General features: G+C 43.7%; 1 protein-coding gene across 1 annotated transcript in view; it reads left to right on the forward strand.

The window, feature by feature from the left end:
• The window catches only part of TDRD12 (tudor domain containing 12), a 55,032-nt gene that overhangs the window by 15,541 nt on the left and 12,613 nt on the right, over positions 1-26,878 (forward strand). The window contains exons 8-21 of the mRNA XM_044256258.1: positions 3,508-3,599; positions 4,247-4,323; positions 7,143-7,223; positions 9,156-9,216; positions 9,626-9,733; positions 12,531-12,716; positions 14,247-14,403; positions 14,895-15,022; positions 16,608-16,799; positions 17,026-17,154; positions 18,216-18,333; positions 18,933-19,072; positions 19,207-19,427; positions 21,577-21,676. Of these exons, the coding sequence (XP_044112193.1) occupies positions 3,508-3,599; positions 4,247-4,323; positions 7,143-7,223; positions 9,156-9,216; positions 9,626-9,733; positions 12,531-12,716; positions 14,247-14,403; positions 14,895-15,022; positions 16,608-16,799; positions 17,026-17,154; positions 18,216-18,333; positions 18,933-19,072; positions 19,207-19,427; positions 21,577-21,676 (1,790 nt within the window). The remainder of the gene's footprint in view (positions 1-3,507; positions 3,600-4,246; positions 4,324-7,142; positions 7,224-9,155; positions 9,217-9,625; positions 9,734-12,530; positions 12,717-14,246; positions 14,404-14,894; positions 15,023-16,607; positions 16,800-17,025; positions 17,155-18,215; positions 18,334-18,932; positions 19,073-19,206; positions 19,428-21,576; positions 21,677-26,878) is intronic.

The following is a 26,878-nucleotide window of genomic DNA, read 5'->3' on the forward strand; positions in this document are numbered from 1 at the left end:
TATTGACCCTTTTTAAAAAATGATTTTCTATTCATTCCCTTGTGTTTTGCTCCTGTTTTTGTCTTCCACTCTTTCTGTGCTATCTGTAGTTGTAATTAAGCATTTTATATGATTCTGTTTTCTTTCCTTTCTTAACATATTGGTTATACTTCTTTTTCACTTATTTTAGTGTTTGCCTTAGGGTTTACAATATGATTTTACAACCAGTCCAAGTCCACTTTTAGATAACACTGTACCACTTCGCAGTGCAAGTATGATAACAAAATATTCCTAATCCCTACCTCTTGTCCTTTGCACTTTGCATTGTTGTCATTCATTTGACTTCTCTATCAGCACACATGGGCATATATATATATAGTCGACCTTGAAAACAAAACTGGCAGTTATTTTACCAACAAATGGGTTTATTTGGGAATAGTAGAGAATTACAGTTCAGGACAGGCAACTGCAGCAAAACAATGTGGAGATTCAGGGTACAAAGAAGAAGGTGGTTCTTTTACAGAGGAAAAGGGGGGACTTGGGAGGGACTGTTATAAACAAAAAGTCTGTTGGAATAAAGGGGGAGTCCAAAGTGTAGTGGCTTTTCATTCACTGAGTTATGACAGTCTCTCATTGGCTGGGCTGTTGCTGGGCAAGGAGAAATTCTGGGTTTCTTCCTGTTGGAAAATGCAAGGTGCATCTCTTCCTGTTGGGTCCACAATGGGCTCTAGGGCTGCTACAGCCTGAGAGCTCCCCCTTCTGGCTTCCCTACTCCGATCTTATATTAGGTTATTAATGTTATTAGGATTATTATTTCCACAAATGGTTTATTTTTCTTCTTTCTCAGGTACATATTTTAGTACTTTCAGAAGGGGATTGTGAGTAATAGATGTTAACATCTGCTAATAGTTAAACCAGATACGGTATTCCAGGGTCGTTCTTTATTTTTCTCCAGCAGTGGAGATAGTGGTTCATTTTCTCCTCATCTGTCAATCTATTGGTTTTTCTTTTGTAAGTAATTACTATGTTCTGTTGATGTTTTTTTAGATTTTTCTCTTTATCCTTGATAATTTTGCAGTTTCTTTACAATGTGTCTAAGAGTGGATGGTTCAGATTTATTTGTTAACACATGGAATTTTTTAATTGCAGAATTCATGTCTAACTTGAATTTCTGAAATGCATTAGATGTTAACATTTTAAAAAATGTTTTCCTCTTTCCTCTTAGATGTAGATTAGTGTTTCTTCATTTATCATCTTTTTTTTTTCAAAGATTTTATTTATTGATTTGACAGAGAGAGATCACAAGTAGGCAGAGAGGCAGGCAGAAAGAGAGGAGGAAGCAGGCTCCCTGCTGAGCAGAGAGCCCAATGCGGGACTTGATCCCAGGACCCTGAGATCATGCATGACCTGAGCCGAAGGCAGCAGCTTAACCCACTGAGCCACCCAGGTGCCCCTATCATCTATTTTTCATAGCTTTCTTTGCATTTACTTTTTATTTCTCTGGACTCAGTTTTGAAAGGTTTTCTTAATTCTTTAAATTAGTACTTTTCTCTTAGCTTTCAGCTTAATATTAAGATCACCTTTTGAATTTTCAATCTGATTGTTTCTTGCTGCTGGAGTTCTGATGGGTTCTTTTTCATGTCTGTCTATCTTTTTATATCCACTTGGTTTGTTTCATGAACGTGAATCCTTTTTATCTCTTGGGTATCTTAGGTATATTTATTTTAGAGTCCTTTTCAGGTGCTCTTTTATCTCCGTTTCCTCAGGTGTGAATCTCGACTGCCTGACAAAACCTTTGTGGGTTGATTTTTTTTTTCAACATTTATAATGACATTGATTTGTAGACGTTTTGGTTTTGTTTGAAAGCTTGTGTTGCATGGACATTTATTCTCTGAGCAAATTTTGTCCATCACCTTCACTCCTGGATCCAGAGCAGAGTTTTTATTTTTGGCTATAATGAAACACCCTGAAGAGAGAACGTATTTTCAGACCCCAAGATCCCATGACAAGCAGGCTTGGGCACCAAATTACTTTAAAGAAAGATTAGACCAGTGCAACATCATCTCACATTTCCAGTGTTTACTATTTGTTTTAGCGACTTATGTTATTTAATAGATAAAAGGTGTACCTTGTCATTTCAGTTGTGTTTCTCTTATTGATGCTTAGTGTGAACACTTTCCAGGATTGCTTATGTAGTATCCTAAAAAACAATTGCTGGATTGATGTCCTTTTCTTTTTCTTTGCATCAGGCCTCAGTTTTTACCAAAGCGTAATTACCTTGCTTGATTATTCAGGTTCACAGAACAGTGTTTGTCACTTTTCCAAATCAGATCTAGGCCTAAAGAATAAAGATATTTGAAAAGTCTGCTTTAGAATTTCCTGCCCACTGACTACTCAGATTCTGCCTGTTTCCTAATGCCTTCTGTGCCTGCTGTGCAGTTAAGAAGGGAGATGCACAGGTGTCATCCCAAATCATTGCTTAAACAATTACAGTTGATGCTCTGGTTCTGATCACTTTGTGACCTACATTTGATCATGTTTAGTGGTGTAAACCATTTTATATCACATATGGATTCTGTGGTCAGGAATTCAGAGTGGGCACAACACAAAGGGTTTGTCTCAGTTCCCCAGTGTCTGGGGTCTCAGCTGGAGAGACCTGAAGGCTGGCGGTGATGAAGCAGATGGATTCATTTGAAACTTCTGCAGTAACATCTCTGGCAGCTGATTCTAGCCTTTAGCTGGGACCGATTGGGGCGCTAATCTGAAATACCTATAGTGACCTTTCCATGGGACTGCTTCAGCTTCTTCCCAGCATGCTGGCTGGGTTTTGACAGCATTCAAGAGGACAGGTCATAAGTACCTGGCATTTTGGCTGGCTAGCTTTGAGGTAACATAGCCCACTTCTATGTTGTTTACAACTGCCCGCCCCCCAGCCCCTGCCCCGGGGCTCATGGGATGGCAGTACAGAGCCCATTTCTCAGCAGGACACATACAGTGTCAAATTGTAAGAAGAGCATGTATGTTGGGAGACATGTTGTGGCCCTCTTTGAAAAATAATGGTCTGCCAAAGTGGGAAAGTAAATCCAGTTTAATTGCTTGTAAACCAGTAAAGGAATTATTTAAACATCTTTTAATGTGACAAGGGTTGAAACAAAAAAAATTTTTTTTTAGATTTTATTTATTTATTTGTCAGAGAGATAGGGAGAGTACAGACAGGCAGAGTGGCAGGCAGAGGCAGAGGGAGAAGCAGGCTCCCCGTGGAGCAAGGAGCCCAATTTGGGACTTGATCCCAGGATGCTGGGATTGTGACCTGAGCCGAAGGCAGCCACTTAACCAACTGAGCCACCCAGGCGTCCCTGAAACAAAAATTTTAAATTTAATCTCTTCAAGTAAAGTTTAATTCAAACCCTATTCCATAAAAATTTCATGTATTAAGGTTTTTATGATTGTACTTTTAAGTTTATAATCATTCCATTTTCTGTTAATAGCACTTTCTAAGATAGGTCTTTTTCACTTTTTGTTTTGCAGATAGAACTATAAAATGTAGGGATTCATTGAGAGGTTCACCTAAAAAAAAGTCTGAAAAGAAGCAACAGCACATCTTGAAAGATGTAAATAAGGTTGTATTTTAAAATGTTCACTAGGTATAAAGTTCATACAATGTTAATTTTAGAATATTCTTGTTTGAAATCTAGGAACCAAAGTATGTTTTCTATTAAGAATTCCTTGGCTATGGTAGTGTCTTTCAGGAAGATATATAGTTTGTGTGTTTGCTCTAATTCAAAAGAACAAGAGAACTCCAGATTCCCTCTTGTTCCTGACCTAGGAGCTTCTCTTCAAGATTGGCTATTTATGCTCATTTAACAAGGGAATGAAAACCTGAGATTATGGAACAATCTAATAGTTCAAGTCTAACCGGTCTTTCCAGTCCTTGGACAAGACAAGTGAAATAATTATAGGACATGCTGTATTTGTAGTTATTTATTAGTAATATACTGGTATTTACAATTTGCAATTATTTATCTGTATTATATATCAGGACATGCTGAGTATCTGAAGTATCTGAATCCAAGCTTGCTACTTGGATTCTTAATGTAGTGGTTGGAGCAGTGGCATAATCACATTATCCAGTTCTTTGTCCATGTCCGTGTTGCTTGAAAATGATCTGGGATGGTTGTTTATGAGAATGATTCCCATGGAATTTTAGCTCCATAAGAATACGTATCTTGCTAGCATACATATTCTTTCTAAAAAAATTTTTTTACAGTGTGTTAAATCCTCCGTGTACTGGCCAACAAAGAGGGGAATAACCATATATGCTGAGCCAGATGTACCTGCCACGAGGTATGATTTGAAAATTCAGTGTAATTGAATAGATACATGAGGACAATATTGTCTTACATGGTGTTCTATATGATTGGTGATAGGAAAGGATTCATTTTCAGTAAAGAGTGACCCTGGAAATTTTTATTCAACCTATATTAATTTGAAAGAAAAGCATAGAACAACCGGTTAGTAGCACAGCTAACCACAAATTGGTAGTGGCTGTAGGGTCTCTGTGTTACCTTGTTGGACAAAGTTGTTTCTGTGAGATCGGTGCAGTGGAATTGTCCTGCTGTAAAGGCTGGTATGTGCAGGGCAGGTGGTAGTACACGGTGGTGGAGGGCAGAGACTGGCTGCTGATGAGGAGTGTCTGAGGCTTTGACTGAAACCCTGTCCACATCAAGTGACAAGCTGATGATGTTTGTGAAATCACATAGAAGTTGTACTATTGCACCGTGTCACAAATGGTGTAAGATCTTAACGTTGTGTGGTCCATTCCTCTCCTCCTGGGCTGTATGCTCGTGTTGTCCTACATTTCATTTATACGTTCTTTCTACAGTCTAGGCTCTAGTATCATTTCTACCTAAATAGTCAGTGGTCTTTTGAGAGATTTAAATAAAGAGAAAGGAAAATACCTTCGGTGTTACCTGTCTGGTTACCATCAGTGCTTTTCACTGTATGTGTGGATCCAGATCTCCCATCTGATATCGAGCTTGTCCCTGAAGAACTACCTTACTGTTGATTATATTGCGGATCTGCTGGTGATGGATTCTTTTGACATTTACATGTCTGGAAAAATTATTTCAGCTTCATTTTTGGGAAAAGGGTATTTTTTCTGGGTATAGAATTCTAGGTTGACTATTCTTTTTTCCCTGTATTTTAAAGATACTGGCGTACTGTCTGCTTGCTGCATGATTCCCAATGCAAAAGCTACTGTCATCTTTTTCTTTGTTCCCGTGTTTGCAGCATGTCTTTCTCCTCTGACTGCATTTGAGATTCTTCTGTTTGTTTCTGGTTTGAGCAGTTTAACTCTATATGCCTTGGTGTCGTTTCTCTCCTGTCTGGTTCTTGTACTTGGTGCTCATTAAGCTTCTTCATGTGTAGGTTTCTGTCTTGCATCAGATTCGGAGCGCATTCAGCTGCTACTGTATAGGAGTTGTCTGCATGTGTCTCTTTCTCCCGTCCTTTTGAGACTCTGATGAGACAAGTAGCACACCTTTTGATATTGTCTGAAAGGTCCCTGAGACTTGGCTCATTTTTTTTTCTTTCACCCTTTTTCCTTGCTATTCTCCAGAGCAGTAATTCTGCTAAGGTATCTTTAACTTAATTGAACCTTCTGTCATCTCCGTCCTGCTATTTAGCACATCTGCTGAATTTTTAAATTTAATGTATCATATTTTTCCATTCTAAAATGTGTCTGATATTTTTTATAGTTTGTATTTCTTTGCTGAGAACTGTAGTTGTTGCACTCAAGAGTGCTTGCCCCTCTCTCTCTTTGGGACTGAGGTTGCAACAGCTGCTTTAAAGTACATGATACTTCCCACTTGTCTGCCATCCTGGGGTTCCCACCTACTGGTCGTCTTCTCCCTTGACAGTTTATCTGGTTTCCCTGGCTCTTTGTGTGTTGTGTTCTGGATATTTTGAATATTATGGTGTGAGACCCTGGTTTCTATTCAAATCCTCTGGACAATGCTGGCCGTGGTGTTTCTGTTTATTTTAGTGGTAAGTCAGGGACCCCATTCACGTGCCAGGTTCTGGCTCTGTTTGGGTGGTGACTTGAGCTTTGCTTGGGGTCTGTTCTGAATGTGCTCAGACCATGAAGCAAGCCTGGGACTTCATAGACAGGGATGGGGGGCCCCCTCTCTCTAGCACACTCTTTTTTTTTTTTTTTCCGGGATTTTCTTCACATTGACCATTTTCTAGATGCTCCCTCTGTCCAAGTAGGTGGCGGCTTTTCATGGAGAAATGGCTACACAGTTCTGTATGCTTGGGGCCGCTTGTGGAGCAAAACAGCATTGTAAATGAGAAAGGAAAGAGATGGAGGTTCCCCCATGTCTATGGACCCTGGGCCCATTTCCTAGATCCTTTAGAGAGAGGGAGTTTGGGGTGACAGTCCCCTGTCATCACTGCAGCAGCATGACTGAGCTGGCCTCGGGGAAGGGCCAGGAGAGGAAAAGGGAAAAGAGAAGTCAGTCGGTATAGCTGTCTGGCCTGTGGCTCCCCTTCCTGCTTCTCTGGCTTGAAATAGAGGGTTTCTCTCAGTGCTTCATGTCGGCAGCCGCTGTGTGGTTCTGTGTCTGGGGCCAGCCTCAGGCCAACACCAGAAGACAAAGGAGTATAAAATTCCAGGAATTCTCCACGATGCTGGCAATTTCTCTCCCCTTTGGTTCTGCACTTTACATGGAGTTTCCTGCTGAGGTCAGACGAGAGACGGGCTGTGGAGACCTTATGCCGTCTTGGTGATCACTGGCACCCTCAGTGTGGTTTTTATCCTTAGAGGCCAGTGTCCGTTCTCACAGAAATAGATCTACTTTTGTAGAGGGACTCACTCATTTGTGCTACTTACTAGGAGTTTTCTCCCAGAAAATAAAGGCATTTTCAGGATTGGGGCAGATGGGCTTAGAAATTTTTTAAAAAAGATTTTATTTATTTGACAGAGATCACAAGTAGGCAGAGAGGCAGGGAGGAAGCAGGCTCCCTGCTGAGCACAGAGCCCGATGCAGGGCTCAGTCCTAGGACCCTGAGATCACGACCCGAGCCGAAGGAAGCGGCCCAACCCCCTGAGCCACCCAGGCGCTATAAGGGCTCAGAGATTCTAATGAATGTTTTTTGGTTCCTAGTGCTTTGTGTCAGAAGCCAAATGAGAAACCACTTAGGTTGGCCGAGAAGAAAGAACACAATGAGAAGAATGGCTGTGTGAAGTATGAATTTTTTTCCTTGTTCTAAATGTTTTATTGAAATAATTGTAATAAAATTATAAGCAGGAAGAATTTACATATGATTTTATTATTTATTTCAAACTTGCATTCCCATGTGGAAAATACACCTACAGCGTCTGCTGTAGGCTTTGAAATTATTTTTCCTGTTCACTAGGGTAGATTTTTCTTGTAAAATCTTCATTTCACTGTACATAGTCATTTTTTTAAAAAAAAAATTTTATTTATTTGAGAGAGATCACAAGTAGACAGAGAGGCAGGCAGAAAGAGAGAGAGAGGGAAGCAGTCTCCCTGTTGAGCAGAGAGCCCATCACGGGACTCGATCCCAGGACCCCGAGATCACGACCCGAGCCAAAGGCAGCGGCCCAACCCACTGAGCCACCCAGGTGCCCTGTACATAGTCATTTTCTGCCTTCCCATTCTGACCCTTATTCTCTTGGTTAAGTTTTATGAAGCAATTTAGATACGGTTGGTCTCTGGGGCTGTTGATCTTCTGTGGGTTTGTGTCTGCTACCTTCCCGGTTCTCTCATGCTAATGGGGTCTTCCACGGGCTGGAGAAACTACATAGTTACTTGCAGTATGGAACTGGGTGGTGGTTTTTTGTTTTTTCTGGGGAGGGGGGTTTGTTTTGTTTCATCTCATCAGATTCACAAAGAAATATTCACTGCCGAGTTGTTACCAGTAGAGTAGTAACTTTATTTCATACTTGTTTAAGCCCTGAAACATTCTCATACTCATGTTTATGATTTCTTACCATACCAGCCTAAAAACACTATATCCCAAGTAACTGGCTGCTCCGAAGTCACCACAGTGGCCCGGAATCTGTGACAGTTGAGAGCTGTGTCGGTCGCACTGTATCCACTGATCAGCCTGGGATGACTGCGGGGCGGGCGTTGACTTCAACACCATTTGGGCTGCCTGCCTCCTGAAGCCTGGGCCAGGGGCTGTGGAGGTGGCCCTGGAGCCCACAGATCTGGGGGTGGCTATCAGGGCAGCTGTGTTGACCCCCTCCTCCCAGGGAGTCCTCCACGCTACTCCCCAGAGGCTGTGGGGCTGCACGGGATGGTTTTCCCTGGAAGAGAGACCTTGCATTACCCATGCAGCTCATTTCTTATTTTCATTACATTAAATTATAACTTGAAAAGTCACCCTGAGATACTCTCTTGCCTTTTACTTTTATATTAAAAGGTAGTATTTTTCTCTCCTCTTGGGTGAAATGCCCTTTACTTAGGACCCATTGATTTAACTACGGCGGTTACTCTGCCGGTGGTTCAAGATTATGCGTGGTTCAAGATTATGACACAGAAAGGAGAAAGCGGTGGGTTTCTCAGCAACGTGAGGTCACCTGGTGATCACGCAGTCTTTCTTCATGTTCAGAACAGGTGTTCCTGGGATTGGCAGTGCTGTGTCCATGGCCCGGGGGCCAGGGTTCAGGGGCAAGCACCATACTGACCTGACTTCTGTGGCCTTTGCAGCACCAAAAAAAAAAAAAAAAAAACAGGACAAAAGGGGATGAGCAGTAATTTCATATTTGGAGTGCTGACCTCCCACACAGTTAAAAGTCTGAGTATAACTTGTGACCCACCCCAAAACTTAGCTACACTAATAGCCTACTGTTGACCAGAAGCCTTACCAATAATGTAGTCAGTTAACATGTGTTTGTATGTTTTGCTTATTACATATTGTCATCTTAAAATGAAGTATGCTGGAGAAAAGAAAATGTTACCAAGAAAATCATAAGAGAAAGTACGTTTTTAGTACTGTACCGTAATCTGCACATAAGTGGGTGTGCACAGCTTAAGGCCCAGCCGTATGTTTCATTTTATCTCTGTCAAGGAAGAATTAAGATTATAACTCAGTTGAAGAAATACTAACACTCCTTTTTCCTTCACATTGCCCTTTTCACTACTTTATAGATTGTTGCAGTTTTTAAATCCTGATCCTTTGAGAGCTGATGGGATCTCTGATCTGCAGCAGGTATGACAATCCTACAGAAAAAATTAAAAATTCACAACAACTCTTTACTCTTTCAATCTCTCTCCTTCCTCGTCTGGATTTGAGACGAGAAGAGAAACCCCCTTAGGTAGGGTCTCTCCCTGAAGAAGACACCCTTTTAGAGATTCTCCAGTGAATTATTGTTTTAGAGACATTGTTATTATTTGGCGGGGGGTGGGGGGGTAAGTAGGTGCTCTTCCTTTCATTTTGGTAGTTTAGGTGGGTTTTGATGCGCATATATACCTCGGCTGTCCTTCCTTTGCCCAAAGTGGTTGACTTCCTGCGCTGGCAGGGTTGGGGGGGCGCTGTGTGTGACAGGGACAGGGCTCTGCCAGTGGGCGGGGCGGGGCATCTGCCAGCGGGCATCTAACAGGCAGGTGTGCTGTCTCAGCTGCAGAGGCTGCGGTCTGGCTTCCAGCAGCCCTTGGCCGTGCTCCGGAACAAGATCGAGCCTTGCTTGACCGTGGACACAGCGCCGCTTTCGGCAGACCTGAGAAAGGTAAAAGTGCTCCTGAAGGCGGTTCCTGGAGGAATGCTCACTGTTGTAACACAGGAGGATTTTTAGGAAACCCTTCCAAGGCTGCACTTGAGTCATTTCTTGGCCTTTGAAATCCTCTGTTAAGCTTTTGTTATTAAGTTCTCATGTGTTCTTCAGGTTAACTTCCTATAGGTGAATAATATTTCTTTGGCAAAACCACTGTATAACTCTTCATGCTTTTTTTTCTTTTTTTTTTTTTAAAGATTTTATTTATTTGACAGAGATCAGAAGTAGGCAGAGAGGCAGACAGTTGGCGGGGTAGGGGGGCAAAGCACGATCCCTGCTGAGCAGAGAGCCCGATGTGGGGTTCAATCCCAGGACCCTGAGATCATGACCTGAGCTGAAGACAGAGGCTTAACCCACTGAGCCACCCAGGTGCCCCTCTTCATGCTTTTCTGAGATAAGTTTTCAGATGCATCTCTGGAAAGAGGCTTACAAGGAGCAGCAACTTGCCAGGACAGTTATGCTATATTTCCAAGTGTTCTCAAAACTGCTTTCAAGGGGCACCTGGGTGGCTCAGTGGGTTAAGCCTCTGCCTTCAGCTCAGGTCATGATCCCCGGGGTCCTGGGATCAAGCCCTACATAGGGCTCTCTGCTCAGCAGGGAGCCTGCTTCCCCCCTCTCTCTCTGCCTGCCTCTCTGCCTACTTGTGATCTCTGTCAAATAAATAAAATCTTTTTTAAAAAAAAAGCAAACTGCTTTTGAGACCTGCCATTTAGTTAGTAAATTGATCATGCATGCTTATCTATTTCCTTCTTGATTCAGAAAAAAAAAAGGACAGAAAGCAGAAAGAAGCTAAATCCACGAGGATGAATTGAATGAGAGCGAAGTCTTTAACAGTCTAGAAATTTCCACAGGCTTTTAGAAGATGGAAAATAGGCAGCAGAGTGTTGCTGACTAGTAGAGGAAGGAGAAGTAGGGGGCTCTGAACTTCCCTCTTCCCTCTTCCTGAGTATCCACAGTCAGCGTCTCGGGAAGGATGATCTTTCTGAAGGAACCGAATGACCCTAGAAATTTCTTTTGGATGAATTCTTCCAGTGAAGACACCTGCTCGCTGCCCTGGCTTCCTCTAGGGGTGTGGCACTAACAGTGCTAAGCTCTGCGCTGGCCACACTTCTTCCAGCCCGCTTTTAGTGGGCCACCTCCCTGCAAACAGACATCAGGGATCCTTAGACATTTGATGAAAGCTCCCACCTAAAAAGAAAATAAAAGCATTAAAAAAAAATAAGACCAAAATAAAACTCTGAAGGAAACAGTGTAAGCAGTAGAAAGAAGATAACGCAGGACACCTGGGTGGCTCAGTTGATTAAGCTGCTGCCTTCAGCTCAGGTCATGATCCCCGGGTCCTGTGATCAAGTCCCACATAGGGATCCTTGCTCAGCGGGGAGCCTGCTTCTCTCTCTGCCTGTTCCTCCTGCCGCCCCCCTGCCTGTGCTGTCTCTGACAAATAATTTTTTTAAAAAAAGATAATGCTACAAAATAAATACCTTCAGAGATAAGTATTAACACTACTTACAAACGGTAACTGGGTGTTATAAAAAAGGCCCAGAGGATAAAAATGTTCTTGGAAATTCAGAATGCTGTTGAGCTAGAAACCAACCAGCAGATTGGAGGGAGAAAATGGAAACTATCAGAAAGTAGAGCAAACAGACGAGATGGAAATGGGGGAAACAATTTGAGGGTCATTTCAAGGTCCAGTCCCTGAAGTGGGGATTTTTTAAGAAGAACAGAGGAAGTGGGCAGAAAATTATAAGAGCAACACACAAGAGATTTCCAGTCCTCATGGAAGGACTGAACAAATTAGGAGAGTTCCCCTCCCACAAGCCCAGCACAGCGAGGGGGCAGGATCACCCCAATCAGGGGTGCTTCCCAAGGCATGAATGGCTTCAGGCTTGCCTTCAGTAACACCAGAGGAGCGCCGATTCCGACTTTCTGGTGAAAAGTTCTTCACAATCTTGATGTGCACCGAAAACTAGCAATGAAAATGTTATCAGACATACAAGAGCCTCTCAAGAATTGACTCAAGAAGGACGCTCCGGAAATATGTTCCCCACCAGAGCAAGACTGTCAGCCAGGAAGGATGACCGGTCTTGCAGACAGCAGGGACAGTGCCGGGAGGCCACAGGGTGACGGCTGCATGAGGGACACCCAGTTCGTGGTCTGCACCGCTCCTGGGACTTAGGGCTGGGGGACAAGGACGTCACACACAAATTGTGCTCGTGAGTTCAGCCTCTTGGAACATAGGGTCAAGTGTGGCTGGAGAACTACTCTTTCTGTTGCCACACTTGGGAGGTTTTAGTGACCATTACATAGAAAAATAAATAAAGGCACTTTTTTTTTTGAAGTTTATTTAAGCAATCTCTACACCCAGTGTGGGGCTCAAACTTATGACCCCGAGATGAAGAGTTGAACGCTCCTATAACTGAGCCAGCCAAGCACCCCAATAAAGACATGTTTAAAAAAAACCCAGCTTTGTAAGTAAAGCCTGATGTACTCACAGATTATTGGGAGGAGCCACGTCCTTGCTTTGGTGAGCTCTAGGTACCTGGTTTTAATTCGGAGCCTAGAAAAGCAAGCGTCTTAGGGCAGGAGTTTGGTGCTGAGAAGAGACACGGGGACTTGTCAAGTGAGGTCTTAGAAAATACCAGAATAAGTCGTGTGTAGTGGCTGTTGGGGTGGGAGGGGAGATGAACAAAGAGATGGAGCTTGTGTTAGTTTCCTGTGCTTCATTCGTGCTTTTTGGGGGGCTGTTTTACAGGCTCTTCAGAGAAATAGGTTCCCGGGACCCAGCCACACGGAATCCTACTCTTGGCCACCCATAGCCCGGGGCTGTGACGTGGTGGTCATCTCTCACTGTGGAAAAAGTCCCCTTCTCTACCTCCCACCTGTGCTTACAATTCTGCAGACGGGGGGCTGCTACAAGTCTTTACCAAGCAGAAACGGAGTAAGTTGAAGACTGTCTTGTTTCCACGACAGCGTGGCCTAAATATTTATCTTTAAATTTTACGCTGAACCTTTGATGAAGTTTGGGTTCCATTACACATTTGGTTTCCATGACAAGACTGGAACTTACCAGACTCGTTGATTCTCTGACACTGATTCTCCCCCTGAGTCCCCTTTGAGGCCATCGGCTGAGCCCAGAGGTTTCTGGCATTTGGGATGAATATGTAGCTTATAAACTTCTACTGATAGAAATCCTCTGTGACAGTCACCCTGGGCAATGGTCAGGCCGTGTACGGTTTTCATTGTTTCATAGATGAGAAAATTCGCTTCATCTGACAGGTGAGACGAGGTGGGATTAGAATTTAGATTTTTCTGTCGTTGTGTCCCCCATTCTTTTAATTATTTCCCAGCAGCCCACACCGTTGTCAAACCCTACTTTATTCTTTCCGTGTGCGGGAGTCTGCAGGGAGTCGTGAAGGGTGCTGGAAAGGAGAGCAGTGGGATGTGGGGTCAGGTGAGGGTGGGGTAGCGAGCCCTGCTTTGCGGGGTCTGGGCTGTCAGGCGAACCACGTGCAGAAGAGTTCTGTCTCAGACGTGTGTCAGAGGACACGGTGCGGACAGCTCCATCTTCATCAGGTGACGGACCGTAGGAAGAAAAGACAGCGCTGCGTGTAGGAGAGATGCTCTTTCCTCCTCCTGCCATGTGGTTTTAATGCTTGCCCTTTGGAAATCTGGGTCCGCTGGGTTATTGTGTACCGATCTCCCATCTCCATCCCTCAGTGAGCAGCTGACCCCTTGTGAACCAGCTGCTGCTTGTGTTGGGATAGAACCGGGGCTGGGCCAGAAATGATGTCCGGGTCTTACCTCTTGTGTCCTCTGCTTTCGCCACATCCCTGTGGTCCTCCTGCTGTTAGGCCCAGTGCCCAGAAGCCGGTGCCCACCTGGATCTGCATGCAGGAGAGGGGAGACTTGTTCTGGTCGGCAGCCCATCGAGGGCATGTGTCCGGGAGGGAGTGTGGCAGGCTGTGCGCCCTCGGGAGATAACGCCGTGCCGTCTGCCCTCAGATACCCCCTAAGGAAGTGATACCCTTTTCTAAAGCCCTTTTCAGGAGGCACTTAGTTTGCCTGGTCCCTGGGAGCAGGAGCCCTGGAGCCAGACCGCCTGGTTCAGATCCTGTTGCTCCCAGCTATTAGCTGTGCGGCCTCGGACAACTAGCTTCACCTCTCTGTGCCTCACACCCCGCATCTGTGACGTTGTAAGGTGATAATAGGTCCTACCCTGTGAGTCTTTTAAAGACACAGTGAATTACTATTTGTGAATATTAATTGGTGTAAGCTCTAGAAGAATCTGAGTCCGTGTGTCTAGATCCATTCTAATGAAATTATATCTTTTCTGACCTCCAGGATAATGACGATAGCAAACGAGTTAGGTAGTGCTTACCCCGTGCCAGGAGGCGGTCTACAATGCTTCAGCATACACTAGGTTCAATTCCTAACTTTTGCCCCAAATTATGTGAATTTGTCTTTGCAGCCTCTGGCAGTCATCGTGTGTCCTGGGTGGAAAAAGGCTCAGTTTATTTTTGAATTGCTGGAAGACTATAGCACGTCCTCCAGGCCTCTTCATCCCATGTTGTTAACAATCGGACTCCACAAAGATGAAGCCAAAAACATGAAGCTTCCAAGGGGGTGTAAGCATCCTTTCCAAGCTGTTTGGTTTCCCCTGCAGAGGGCAGTGGAGGCCTCCCAGGCAGGCGCCCGCTACTGACCGGGACACGGGCTTGTGCGATGGTGTTACCTGTCCTGCTACAGGTGGGACCTCACTGTCCCTTACGGGTGGGCACAGAAGGATGAAGGTTGGACCTTGGCTCACAGCCATTCCACTGAGAAAATGCCATGATCTCCTTTACCCACTATTTATCAAACACCTCCTGTTCATTAGATGTCGACCGAGCCCCTGCCCCTGCCTTTCAGGAGCACAAACACTGGTGAGAGCTCAGGTGTTAGATAAGGACAGGTGTTGGCCTGGACGGGTAGGCCGCACCCCTCCCCCCAGCAAGAAAAACCGTTTTGTGCCCCATTAGACCGCAGGTCTAGAAGTATGTGGCATCTTAGCAAAGGAAGTGTGAGGAAAAACCTGTGGAAAACCTGAATGTTCATCATCTTCTCTTTCCACACGTAGGTGAGGTCATCATTACGACACCCCACAGCCTCCTGAGATTTCTCAGGTACCAGAGCTTGTTATTTCTTAGACTCTGTCATCTCATCTTGGATGAGGTAGAGGTGCTGTTCTCTGAAGCTAGCAAGGAGGTAAGTGTGGCCTCCATCTGAAGTCATTATCACTCAGAAATAAGCGTATATGCGACTGAGGGCTTACCTGCTTTTAGGAATCAGGAGAGGACATGTTTATGGGGGGGGTGCAGTTAATCTTGGAAGATTTTCCATTTAACTTTTATAATTTTGAAGAGAGTTTGTCTGAAATTTCCTTCCCCAATTTTTTTTTAAGGTTTTGTTTATTTATTTGAGAGAGAGTGAGGGACAGAGATAGTGAGAGCATGAGTGAGTGGGAAGGAGAGGGAGAAGCAGGCTCCTCACTGACCAGGGCACCTGACGGGCTCAGTCCCACGACTCCAGGATCATGACCTGAGCCGAAGGCAGGTGCTTAACGACTGAGCCACCCAGCATCCCTCCTCCTTCCCAAATTTTAAAGTTCTCTTTGAAGAGCAAAAATTCTCTGGTGAGGTTTTCTAAAGTATTGATATTTTTATGATTATGGAAGCAGTAAGTTTTATTCTAGAAAATTTGGGGTATAGAGAAAAATACTTGAAAAGCCCCAACATCCATTGTGTTACCCTTGGAGGTAATCACTATTCCTGTTTTGGAGTAATCCCTGTTTGTAATACCTGTTGTAATTTATAATTCTAAATCCCTTTTATAATTCCAGTTGATCCGCAGAACTGACAACATCAGGCCTTACTTTATGGCTAGCTCATAACTTGCATTTTCAGTAAGCGATATCCTACGGTGTGATTCTTCGCTGGCCATAGCCCAGTATGGAATCCTGCGGGTATAACATAACTTTTTTAAATGGTCCGATTTTTGGACATTTAGCATCATTTGTGTGTATGTCTCTAAAGAACATAGGTCTTTTTTGCACATTTCCCTTAGGGTCTATTTCTAGGAGGGGATTAATGGATCACAGACTTTGAACCCTCACAGGAAGGCGTTTCTTGGGCTCAGTATAATAGGATGACCACAAGCATTTCATTTGGCAGCAGTGATGTCCCCACATTCAAGTCCAGGCTTTGTCGCTTACCGACCGTGTGGGCCTCTGCAGGGTTTGTGAATGTCTCTAAAGCCTCAGTTCTGATTTGCAAAGCTAATATCCAGCATACCGTACTGTGCAGTTGCCTCTCTGAAAGCAGAGACCCCCATGGACAGCGTGCACCCCACACCCCGGGCAGGGGAAAGCCTTAGGCCAGCTCTGGTTTTCAGTCGGCGTGTTAAACGTGGCCTCTCGCGTGAGCTTCATGTATTTCTTGATTACTTGTCAAGCTGAACGTTCGTACTGGCCGCTTGTACAGTTCTCTGGGTAACGTGTTCATTTTCTTTGCTTTTGGCAGGATCATCTTTTTGTAGCCTGTTTGTAGACCTTTTTAATATAAGGATGTTAATGCTTCATTATATATGTTACACATTCACCCAGATATTGTTTGTGTTTTATTGTGTTTATATTTAACATTCTCTCCTTTTAGTTTTTCTCTTTTGTTTGGAAAGGACTTCCTGCACTCTGACAACAGAAAGTGTACAATTCTTTACCAGTCATGTTCTGTCAACCAGTTATTATCCCCTTCTAAAATGAAAGTGGAATTCATTCTACTGATTTTTTTTTTAGATGTTTGCTATACTAGATAACTTTAAAAAAAATATTGACATTGAAGAAAGGGAATCTGCACCACATCACATTGTTGCCGTGGGCGTTCACTGGAGTGGACACATAGAACAGTTGGTCAAGGAGTTCATGAATGACCCCTACATCGTGGTCACAGCCATGGAAGAGGCTGCTCTCTATGGCAGCGTCCAGCAGGTACAGGCTCGTGGGCGAATGGGAGGTGGGGGCTGATGAACACAAGCCAGGAGCCTTGGTTTCATGGCCGCCTCCTAAAATAGTACAGCTTTAATCTCATGCACAATAATCTCATATTGATTTTCTGTACACTTTTCTGTTAAGATCTCACTTACCGATGAAAAGTGAAACTGGTGCACCTCAAATGTGTTTTTAAAACCATGTTGTTGCTATATTTCATCACCAGGTAGTGCACCTTTGCCTAGAATGTGAAAAAACCTCTACTTTACTCCAGACTCTAGATTTCATTCCAAGTCAAGCACAAAAGACCTTGATCTTCACTGGTTCTGTAGCTGAAACAGAAACCGTGTGTAAGGTGAGCCCATACAGTGCCCTTATTGTTTGTTTAAACCATGATGGAATCTCGAAATCATCAGAGAATTACCGGTAGTTAAGTATTTGACAGGGGGTAAGACGTTAGCAGTTGATCGTCAGTCAGAAGAGACCGGGGCTGTGGAGTATGCATGGCAACGAGACAGGACAGCGGGAAGCCTGTCCTCGAGTGGGGGAGCCGAGCAGGTGTTCCCCAAGGAGGCCAGTACCTTGTGTTTTGTCACTGAATTGATCCCATTCATAAAGAAATGGCAGTGACTTCTGTATCCTCTGTTTAAAAACATAGAGACAGTAACACCAAGAGATAGATCGTGTGGCCAGAAAAGCCACTAAGCTGGTGACAGATTTGCTTAAATAATCTAAATCTGCATGGATAGTAAAATGTAGAAATGAAGCCAAATACAAATTAAAATGTAAGAAGCAGGTCCTGCTGGGTGGTGCAGTCAGTTAGGCTTCCAGCTCTTGGTTTTGGCTCAGGCCTTGACCTTAAGGTCCTGAGATCGAGCCCCGCGTCAGTCTCCACGCTCCCGGGGAGTCTGCGTGAGATGCTCTCTGTCCCTCTGCCCTTTGCCCCTCTCCCTGCACCACCAACATGTGTGCGCTCTCTCTCTCTCTCAAATAAATCTTTTGAGAAAAAGATTCTATAAAAAAATTAAAAATAGATAAATCAGTAGTACAGCCACCTTTCAGTGACGATGAAGCGGAGGTGTCGGGACTGCTTGGGGTGTGCTGGCACATAAGTTGGGTGTGTGTGTACATGCCTATGCATACGCGTGTGTGGGTGCTCGCGGTATTTGAGAAGGAAGGAAAATGGTTGTAGCAAAACGTTGGCTTCATTTGAGCAAGTGTTTAGAAACAAACTATAGAATTTTAGAAATATATTTCTTTCTGTTTACCATCATCTTGTTCTTAAAAGTTGTAGATCAATGAGGTAATACCATCACAGATAATTTTAAATGTTTTATACTGATAATTGTTGATGGAACAATTAATTTCAAGCTTATGTTCCTGACTGTGAACTGGCCTATTTGGTTTCATCTTTAGGTAATAGAAAGCAGTTCAGTATTTTGCTTGAAAATGCATAAAGAAGTGGTTTTTAATTTAAAAAGTGTTTTAGAACAGTGGAAGAAGAAGTTAAGTTCTGGCTCTCACATTGTCTTAGGTGAGTGTTTTAATTTCTACTTCCATTTAGAGAAGGCAGAGCTAATAGGAGTCATGTCTTCCGTTTGTTTGTATACCTCATGTCCAAATTTCTCATCATTTCCCAGATTTACTGAGAATTTACCAGAAATGTTAATTTCAAAATGAAGGTTAAGCTCTGCCAAGGTTTTGGTGTTGAGGCAAAGGCAGGGGCCTGCGGGCCTCCGAGCGCAGCAGCTGTGAGTGTCGGGCTTCACCCCGGGGTTCCAGCCGGAACGTGAACGCGTGTGTGCCTACGATGAAATCTCACAGATGGTTGTGAAGTGCAGTGTTAGAGATCGAAAAGTCAGAATGTATAAAGGAAGCGAAAGATTGATGGACAGCCTAGATGTGTCATAGAAAGAAGCATTTTCCAAGCTAAAATTAGGGAGGCCACGTTTCTCTGGAACCTCATCCCTGGGCTGTGGTGTTTTGGGGGAAAAAAAAGAGGAAGAAGTTTGTTGGCATCTAAAAACTGAGATGCAGTAGAGAACCGTGTTGAAGTCCGGTTCCTGGAATTGCTCTGTAGTAAGTGCGGGAAGGCCGCAGCCTCCTTTGTGACCCTCGGACCCTTCTGCCCAGCCTTGACGGATGACTGCATACCGCCCTTGGCCATCACCGACGCCACGTGTGTGATTCACTTCAGCTTTCCTTCCTCCCCCAAAATTTTTGGTGGACGCCTGTACTGCATGTCGGATCATTTTCAGAGTTCCATCGAGCAGGTTTGATGAACTTTCGTGATCTTTAAATATTCTGCTGGTATTTTCTGTGCAGTGACAAATTCAGAATCCACAAAGTTTTGTCATTTAGACTGGGGTGGATGACCTGTTGCCTTTATTCACCCCCCGATTTTAAGGGTTCTCCTGCAGAACAGGCGGAGAAGAAGACCAAATCCGTCTTGCTGCTGACGGAGAAGAACGCGTGCCACGTGGTCGGCGTCCTGCGCTACCTGGAGCGGGCAGATGCCAAGATTCCGTCGGAGCTCTATGAGTTTACTGCGGGGGTTCTGGAAGCCAAGGAAGATAAAAAAGCCAGAAGGCCTCTCTGTCCATATCTTAAGGCATTTGGTTTTTGCAAGTAAGCCAGTCATTTTTTTTTAAGAACCGGAAGGTAACAAGCCTGATGATTCACAGACCTGTACCCCTGGGGCAAATAATACATTATATGCTAATTTGAAAAATTGGAATGCACAGTAAAGTGCACAGTGATAAGTTTATTGCTGGATGACCTTTCCGTGTGTACACAGGATGTACACTGCCGCCCACCTCTGGGGGACTCCTTCCCAGTCTGCCCCCCAAGTAGTAACCGCCCCCCACTATCTATCCATGCTGATGAACTTTGCTCATTTCCCAACATTATGTAAATGGAGTTGTTCGTTCAACTTACTGTCTGCGACATTCCTCTATGGTCCTCCGTGCTTCGGATCAGTTAATTTACCTGTCTACTTAGTGGTGCGGGATTGTGTTGCAAACACAGAACACAGTGTATGTTTCTAGTCTCCGTTGATGGGCCTGTGAATTGTTCCCAGCTTTTGGCTATTACGGATGAAGCTGCTGTGTCTTTTTGCGGAAACGTACACCTGTTTCCTTGGGGTGTAGACTTTGGTGTGGGGTTGCTGGGCCACAGGGTGAGCACACATGTAACTTTTGGGAGGTGTGTGACTGTTTCACAGTCCCATCAGCAGCGGGTGACAGAGATGCATGGCTCCACACCCTCCCCGACAGAGTGGTCCTGGGGGCATAGTGGCACACCGTGGTTTCCATCTGTGTTTCCCAAGTAATTAATATAATAATGAGTATTTTTTCACATGCCTGTGGGACATTTGACCATCCTCTTTAAAGTGCTTGTTCAGGTCTTTTGCCCATTTTTGAAATTATTGGGTGTTACCCTTTTTCTTCCTGGTTTGTTGGCGTTCTTTATTCATTCTAGATATAACTGCTTTGTCAGAGGTGTGCCTTGAGAAGATCTCTTCTTAGTCCATGACTTGCCTTTTCACTCTTATGAGTCTTTTGATGAATAGATCTTTTAATTTTTGTGAACTATATTCTGGTTGCTGTTACTTTGTGTCCTTAGGTAAGAAATACTTGCTGATCTCTAGGTCAGGAGGACACTCTTCTGTATTTTCTACTGGAAGTTTTATAGACTGTTTTCACACTTATGGGTGTAATCTCGGGTGAGTTAATGTTTGCGTAGAGCAAGAGATATGGGGCAAAGATTACTTTTTCCTATGTGAATAGTCACTTGTTCCAGTATCCTTTATTTAAAACATCGCTGCGTTCTCCCTGAATTGGTGCCTTTGACATAAACCAGATGATAATGTGTGGTCCACTTTTGGACTTTCTGTGTTCTATTGGTCTCTTTGTCCTTAATGCTGGTACTGCATTTTCTCACTGTAGCTTGTATTCTAGTGAGTCCTGGAAGCTGGTATGTGAGTTCTTCAACTTCTCTCTTCATCAGGGTTGTTTTGGCTATTTAAGTCAGCGGCATCTCCACATGCATTTTGGAATAGGCTTGTCAGTTTCCTCAGAAACATTACCTGGCTTTTGAGAGCACATGTGTTGATGCTGTAAATCAGTTTGGAGAGCGTGGATATCAGCAGTCGGGGCCTTCTCACTGATGCAGGCATGATGCCAGTACTTGATCAGCGGTCGTGGGGACTGGGTAGGAGATGTCTGATGTGTATCGAGTACATTGAGTTTCATCTTAAAATAACTATTGACATGAACTTTTTGAACTATGGTACATTAAAGAGGTTATTAGTAGTGATTTTGATGATGCTATTGACTTTTTAAGAATTTTTCAAATATTTTTATTAACATATAATGTTATGCTATTGACTTTTGAAACCAAAACTTTGTTTCTCAGTTTGGGTTACAGAATGACTTCTGGTTTAGAAGTTAATTATTAGCCTTTGTTTTGGGTTGTTGTGATAAATTTCTGATTCGGAGTCTTTGTTTTCAAGTACATTTTGTTCATTTACAGAATGTCTAGAGAAATGATGGAGTAACTCTTTAAGTTTATTTTGTGTTAATTAAATTTTAGGACCTCTTTTCACTAATGTGCATGTTGTGTCATCTGAATTATTTAATATGGTTATTTTAAATTATTTAGAATGAAGGTCCTCTGATTTCAATTATAGATTCATTTTCCTGAAGAATAGTTTAAAATTCATGTTAAAAATTATTGTCTTATTTTTGTTTTTAAAATCCAGTTACTTTTCTTTCAGAGACAAAAGGATTTGTCCTGATAGACACCACGTTAATCTAGAAATAGACATGCCAAGGAAGTTATCCAACCAAGCCCTACCAACATTTGGATACATCAAAGTAAGTTCTGCTGCACTCTGTTCAATGACAAATGGTCATTTTAACGAATGTATTTCATTCTTTTTCTTTTAGATTGCTCTATTTATCTGACAGAGCAAGGGTGCCAGCATGTGAGCATGGGGTGGCAAGGCAGAGAGAGGGAGAGGGAGAGAGAATCCTCAAATGACCCCCCCCCCAGTGAGTGTGGAGCCTGACACAGGGTTCAGTCCCAGAACCCTGAGATCATGACCTGAGCTGAAACCGAGAGTCAGACGCTCAACTGACTGAGCATGTAGGTACCCCTGAACATGCTTCATTCTTAAGCAGCAGAACAATAATGACGCTTTTAATGAACCACCATTGATCTGACAGTAGGCCATGGGTCCTTATAAAGTGCCTTCTTTTAAGACCCCAGTTTATTTAGAAAACCAAGATCAAATTGGGAACATAGATAAATACTTCAACAGCTAAAGGACTTTGTAGTTATAGTTTCAGAAAGTTATTTTCATCTGGGGATGCGGACCACTAAAAACACTGCAGTGATAGCACACACATCTTTTCACAACATCCATGATTATTCCTTTGAGGAAATTTCTGAAATGCAGATAAAATTGCTAAGTTAAGAGTGTCACTTTCTTTTGAATCCTTTTTGATACTACTTCCTTTTCTTCTTGAGTCCAAGATTGCTCTCCTTTCTGCCCTCTCTTTTCCCTGAGGCATATCTGTTCTGCTCATTTGCACCGTTCTCTCTCCCTCGTTCTGTCACCTCATTTCAGAGTTTTTTTTAATTTATATTGTTTTGTACATATCATTTGTCATATATGTATCTTACATATTATTTTTCAAGATTTTAAGTAATCTCTACACCCAACATGAGGCTTGAACTCACAACCCTCAGGTCAGGAGTGCTACGCTCCACTGACTGAGCCAGCCGTGTGGCCCATTATTTTCTTAATTAACGAGAAGAAAGGTAGCTTTTGTTACTCTCCTTATTCTCTTTCTTGGTATGATTTAATAGGGATTTGACTTTGATACTTTGCTATGGCTCTTTTTAAAGATTTTATTTATTTGTCAGAGAGAGAGAGTGTGCACAAGCAGGGGGAGTGGCAGGCAAAGCAGACAGAGGGAGAAGCAGACTCCCTGCTGAGCAGAGAGCCTGATGTGGCACTTGATCCTAGGACTCTGGGATCATGACCTGAACCAAAGGCAGTGCCTCAACCGACTGAGCCACCTAGGCGTCCTACTATGGCTCTTTTTAGATAAAATATATTTTCCTTAAATTTTAGAAGGAGATGTGGGTCAGGGTGACTTTGAATTAATTTCAGAATTCTCATTCCTGTTGTTTCTTATTAAAAAAGTAGGAGACCTAGTTTCTGAGATTGTTAAGATCTTCTGGCCCTGTTTCCCTCCCCTCCTTGTGTCTGACCCTTCTCTTCCCTCATCTCTGGTGACTTGAAGGGGATGGTTCTGAGACTCCACAAGTCTCCAGGCTTCGCCCACTGTGGGAGTGGATGAATGCCTCCAGACTCAGCTGCTCTTGTCCCACTGCCCCCCTCCCCCCAACCCCCAGCCCCATATTTCTAGTGAGTACTTGTTGCTGCTCGTCGACTTCTGTGTTTGGGTCCATCAGACAGTGACGCCATGCGGGCTTTGTGATCTGGCTGGGTTTTCTTCATCTGCTATTTTGTTATTGTTGTTGTTTAAATTAATTGATATTTATTTATTTATTTATTTATTTAAAAAAAATTTCCTGCATCTATTTTCTTTTTCTTTTCTTTATTTATTTGACAGAGATCACAAGTAGGCAGAGAGGCAGGCAGATAGAGAGAGGAGGAAGCAGGCTCCCTGCTGAGCAGAGAGCCCGAGGTGGGACTTGATCCCAGGACTCTTGAGATCATGACCTGAGCTGAAGGCAGAGGATTAACCCACTGAGCCACCCAGGCTCCCCATCTGTGGGTAATTTTGTCAGTTCCATTGCAGAGTATATCCCTGGTGTTTGGGGGTTTTTGTTGTTGTTGTTGTTTAAGATTTTATTTATTTATTTGACAGAAATCACAAGGAGGCAAAGAGGCAAGCAGAGGGGAATGGGAAGCAGTCTCCCTACTGAGCAGAGAGCCCGATACTGGGCTTGATCCTAGGACCCTAACATCATGACCTGAGCCAAAGGCAATGGTTTAACCCACTGAGCCACCTAGGCACCCCTGGTGTTTGGTTTTACCATCTCATTGCTTTGTCTTTGGAGATTCAGAGAGAGTCAAAACATGTGACACTTCACCGCGGCCATCGTCCCAGACCCTGTCAAATCAGACCTCCACTTCTGATTGGCTGTGTTGAGGTACAGTTTGCATACAATAAAAATCACTATTTAGAAGTGTATAATTTGTTGAGTTTTGGTAAATACATACAATCATGTAACCACCACAAGGAAGATACGAACATTTTCATGACCCCAGAAAGGTGTCTCCTGGTCCCTTGTGGTCAGTCCTCATCCCAGCCCCCACTCCCAGCAGCCACTGGACCTGCTTTCTGCCACTAGAGCTTTGTCTACTAGATTTTCATATTAACGGAATCATACAGTATGTCGTTGTTTGAGTCTGATTTCTGTTACTCACCTGTATTGTCTTTCTTGTGTTGAGCAGGATCCCCTTACGTGCATCTGCTGTGTTTGGCTGTCTGTTTGCAAGTGGATGGACATTTGGGTTGTTTGCAGTTTCTGGCCGCTCTGAATGTCTTGTGTTACAAGTCTTTTTCGACCTACGGCTTCATTTCTCTTGGGTGAGATGTAGTGGAAATGCTGTGTCGAAGAGAGAGAGAGAGGGAGAGTGTGTGTGTGTGTGCATGTGCATCTAAGAATCCACCCAACTGTTTGTGCCATTTTACATTCTCCCCTGTACTGCATACAAGAGTTCCGGAGGTCCACGTTCTCAACATGTGATATTCTCGGTCCTTACTTTTTGCCACCCTGTAGCATTTGCAGGGATGTTTATTTGCATTTCTCTGATGATAAGGAATCTTGGGCCTCTTTTCACAGCTTGTTTAACCCTTTGTATCTGCATTATAAACTCTGTTTTATAGTTCCTGCCCAGCTTTTAATTTGGGTTGTTTTGTTGAGTTTTAACAGTTCTTTGTAGATTATGGATATGCTTTGTCAGATCTATTGCAAATATTTTCCCTCAGTTGAAAAGCAAAAGTTTTTAATTTTGATGAAGTCATCATCGTCTTTGTTTTGTGCTTTTCATGCCGTAAGAAATCTTTGCCTACCTAAGGTTGCAAAGATTCTTCCCTATTTTTTTATTCTAAAAGTTTTATGGTTTTGCATTTAGGTCTATGATCTATCTCAAATTAATTTGTGTGTGTAAGGAGAAAGTTTTTTCCTTATGGATACTTGGTTGCTCCAGCTCCATCTGTTGTAAAGACCTTTATTTCCCCCTTAATTACCTTGGCACCTTTGACATAAATTAAGACACCATATTTGTTTTTTTTTTTTTTAAAGATTTTATTTATTTATTTGACAGAGAGAGAGATCACAAGTAGGCAGAGAGGCAGGCAGAGAGAGAGGACGAAGCAGGCTCCCTGCCGAGCAGAGAGCCCGATGCAGGCTCGATCCCAGGACCCTGGGATCATGACCTGAGCCGAAGGCAGAGGCTTTAACCCACTTAGCCACCCAGGCGCCCCAAGACACCATATTTGTAAATTCTGAATTCTTCATTCTAGTTCTTGGTCTTTTTGTCTACCCTTATGGGGTACACATTGGCTTAAGTGCTGTAGCTTTATAAGTAATCCTGGAGACTGGTAGGGACGGCTTCCAATTGGCCCATCCTCTTCAATATCCTTCTGACTGACTATTCCTTTGCATATCCATAGAAAATTTTAGAATCAGCTTGCTAGTTTGTATTTAGAAGCCTGATGAGATTTTGAGTGGCATTGCATTGAGTCTATAGTTTAATATGGAAAAACTGACATTTTAACAATACTGAGTCTTGTCCATTAACATGGTATACCTGTCATTTTGTATCTAGGTCACCTTTAATTTTTCTAAGCAATGTGTTCTACTTTCCAGTAGACCGATCTTGTCCTTACCATGTCAAGTTTATTCCTAGCCTTTCATGTTTTTAGATGCTATGTTACTTTTCTTTGAACTTTGAATTTTCTGATTGTTTAAAAATGCAGTTGATTTTGGGTCCGTGTCTTGTATCCTGTGACTGTAACAGAGTGAATTAGTTATATACAGGATGGCTTGTGAGAGTGAAGTCAAAACAGGTGGGGTGCAGGGGGCGGTTATGGCCGGAAAGGGACTGTCCCGTCTTTCCAGGACCAGGAGTTTTCTGGGCACATTTTGGGTTTTTATTCTGGGATAGTGAGTGGAAAAGATGGTGACAGGTGCTCTAGAGAAGGTAAAATGCAGCAGCAAAGTACCAGGGAGCCTTTAGGGATTATGGGCAGGGAGGCATCTCTGAGGTGTCAGCTGCCCTGAGGGCCAGAAGATAAGGATCCAGCCATGGAAGACCTGGGTCTTCTGTTGCAGGGAGAGGAAGCAGCGAGTCCCTGAGGTAGGCGTTAACATGGTGTGTTGTGGCACAGGGCAGGGCTTGTTGGCAGTGAGAGTGGGGAACGGCAAGCAGGGGGGCTCGAGGGTGGCACAGAGGAGGGCTAGGGGGTGTCAGCCTGCGAGACTGATCACAAATGGTGACCTCACCCTTGCCTCCTGGCCTGCTTGCTTCCCAGACAGCACTGCCCCCTCCGCCCTCCCAGCAGGTGACTGCTCTGTCCTGGCCTCTGCTAGGGCAGCTCACCACTCCCCACCTTCATGCAGAAATGCCTTCTCCGAGCTCTTGTTAACACATGAGCACAGCGATGTTGCCCCTCAAACACCAGTCGCCCTGCGCACACTTGACTGTGAAGAGCTGTCTTCCCTGACCGCGTGCTGGCTGCGGCCCATCTCGCACCCTGGCACCTCTCGCAGGAAATACTGCGTGTTACGGGGACAAAGATCAGACAGGAATGCTATTTATGAACGATTTTTATTAAGTGCAGTTAGGGAGTAAACAAAGAAGCATTTATAGTTTATAATAAGATTAATAAGTCTTCCCTTAGATTTAAAGGGAAACCACGTCCTCTGTGGGTACAGGAAGGTGGTCATATGGGTCGGCTAGCTTCCTGGTTCATGTTTCCATCCCTGGTGGTGTGCTTTGGGCTCTCAGGCCAAGGGCTGATTTCTGCAGA

Source organism: Neovison vison, chromosome 7, assembly GCF_020171115.1.
Source record: "Neovison vison isolate M4711 chromosome 7, ASM_NN_V1, whole genome shotgun sequence".
Classification (NCBI taxonomy): Eukaryota; Metazoa; Chordata; class Mammalia; order Carnivora; family Mustelidae; genus Neogale; species Neogale vison.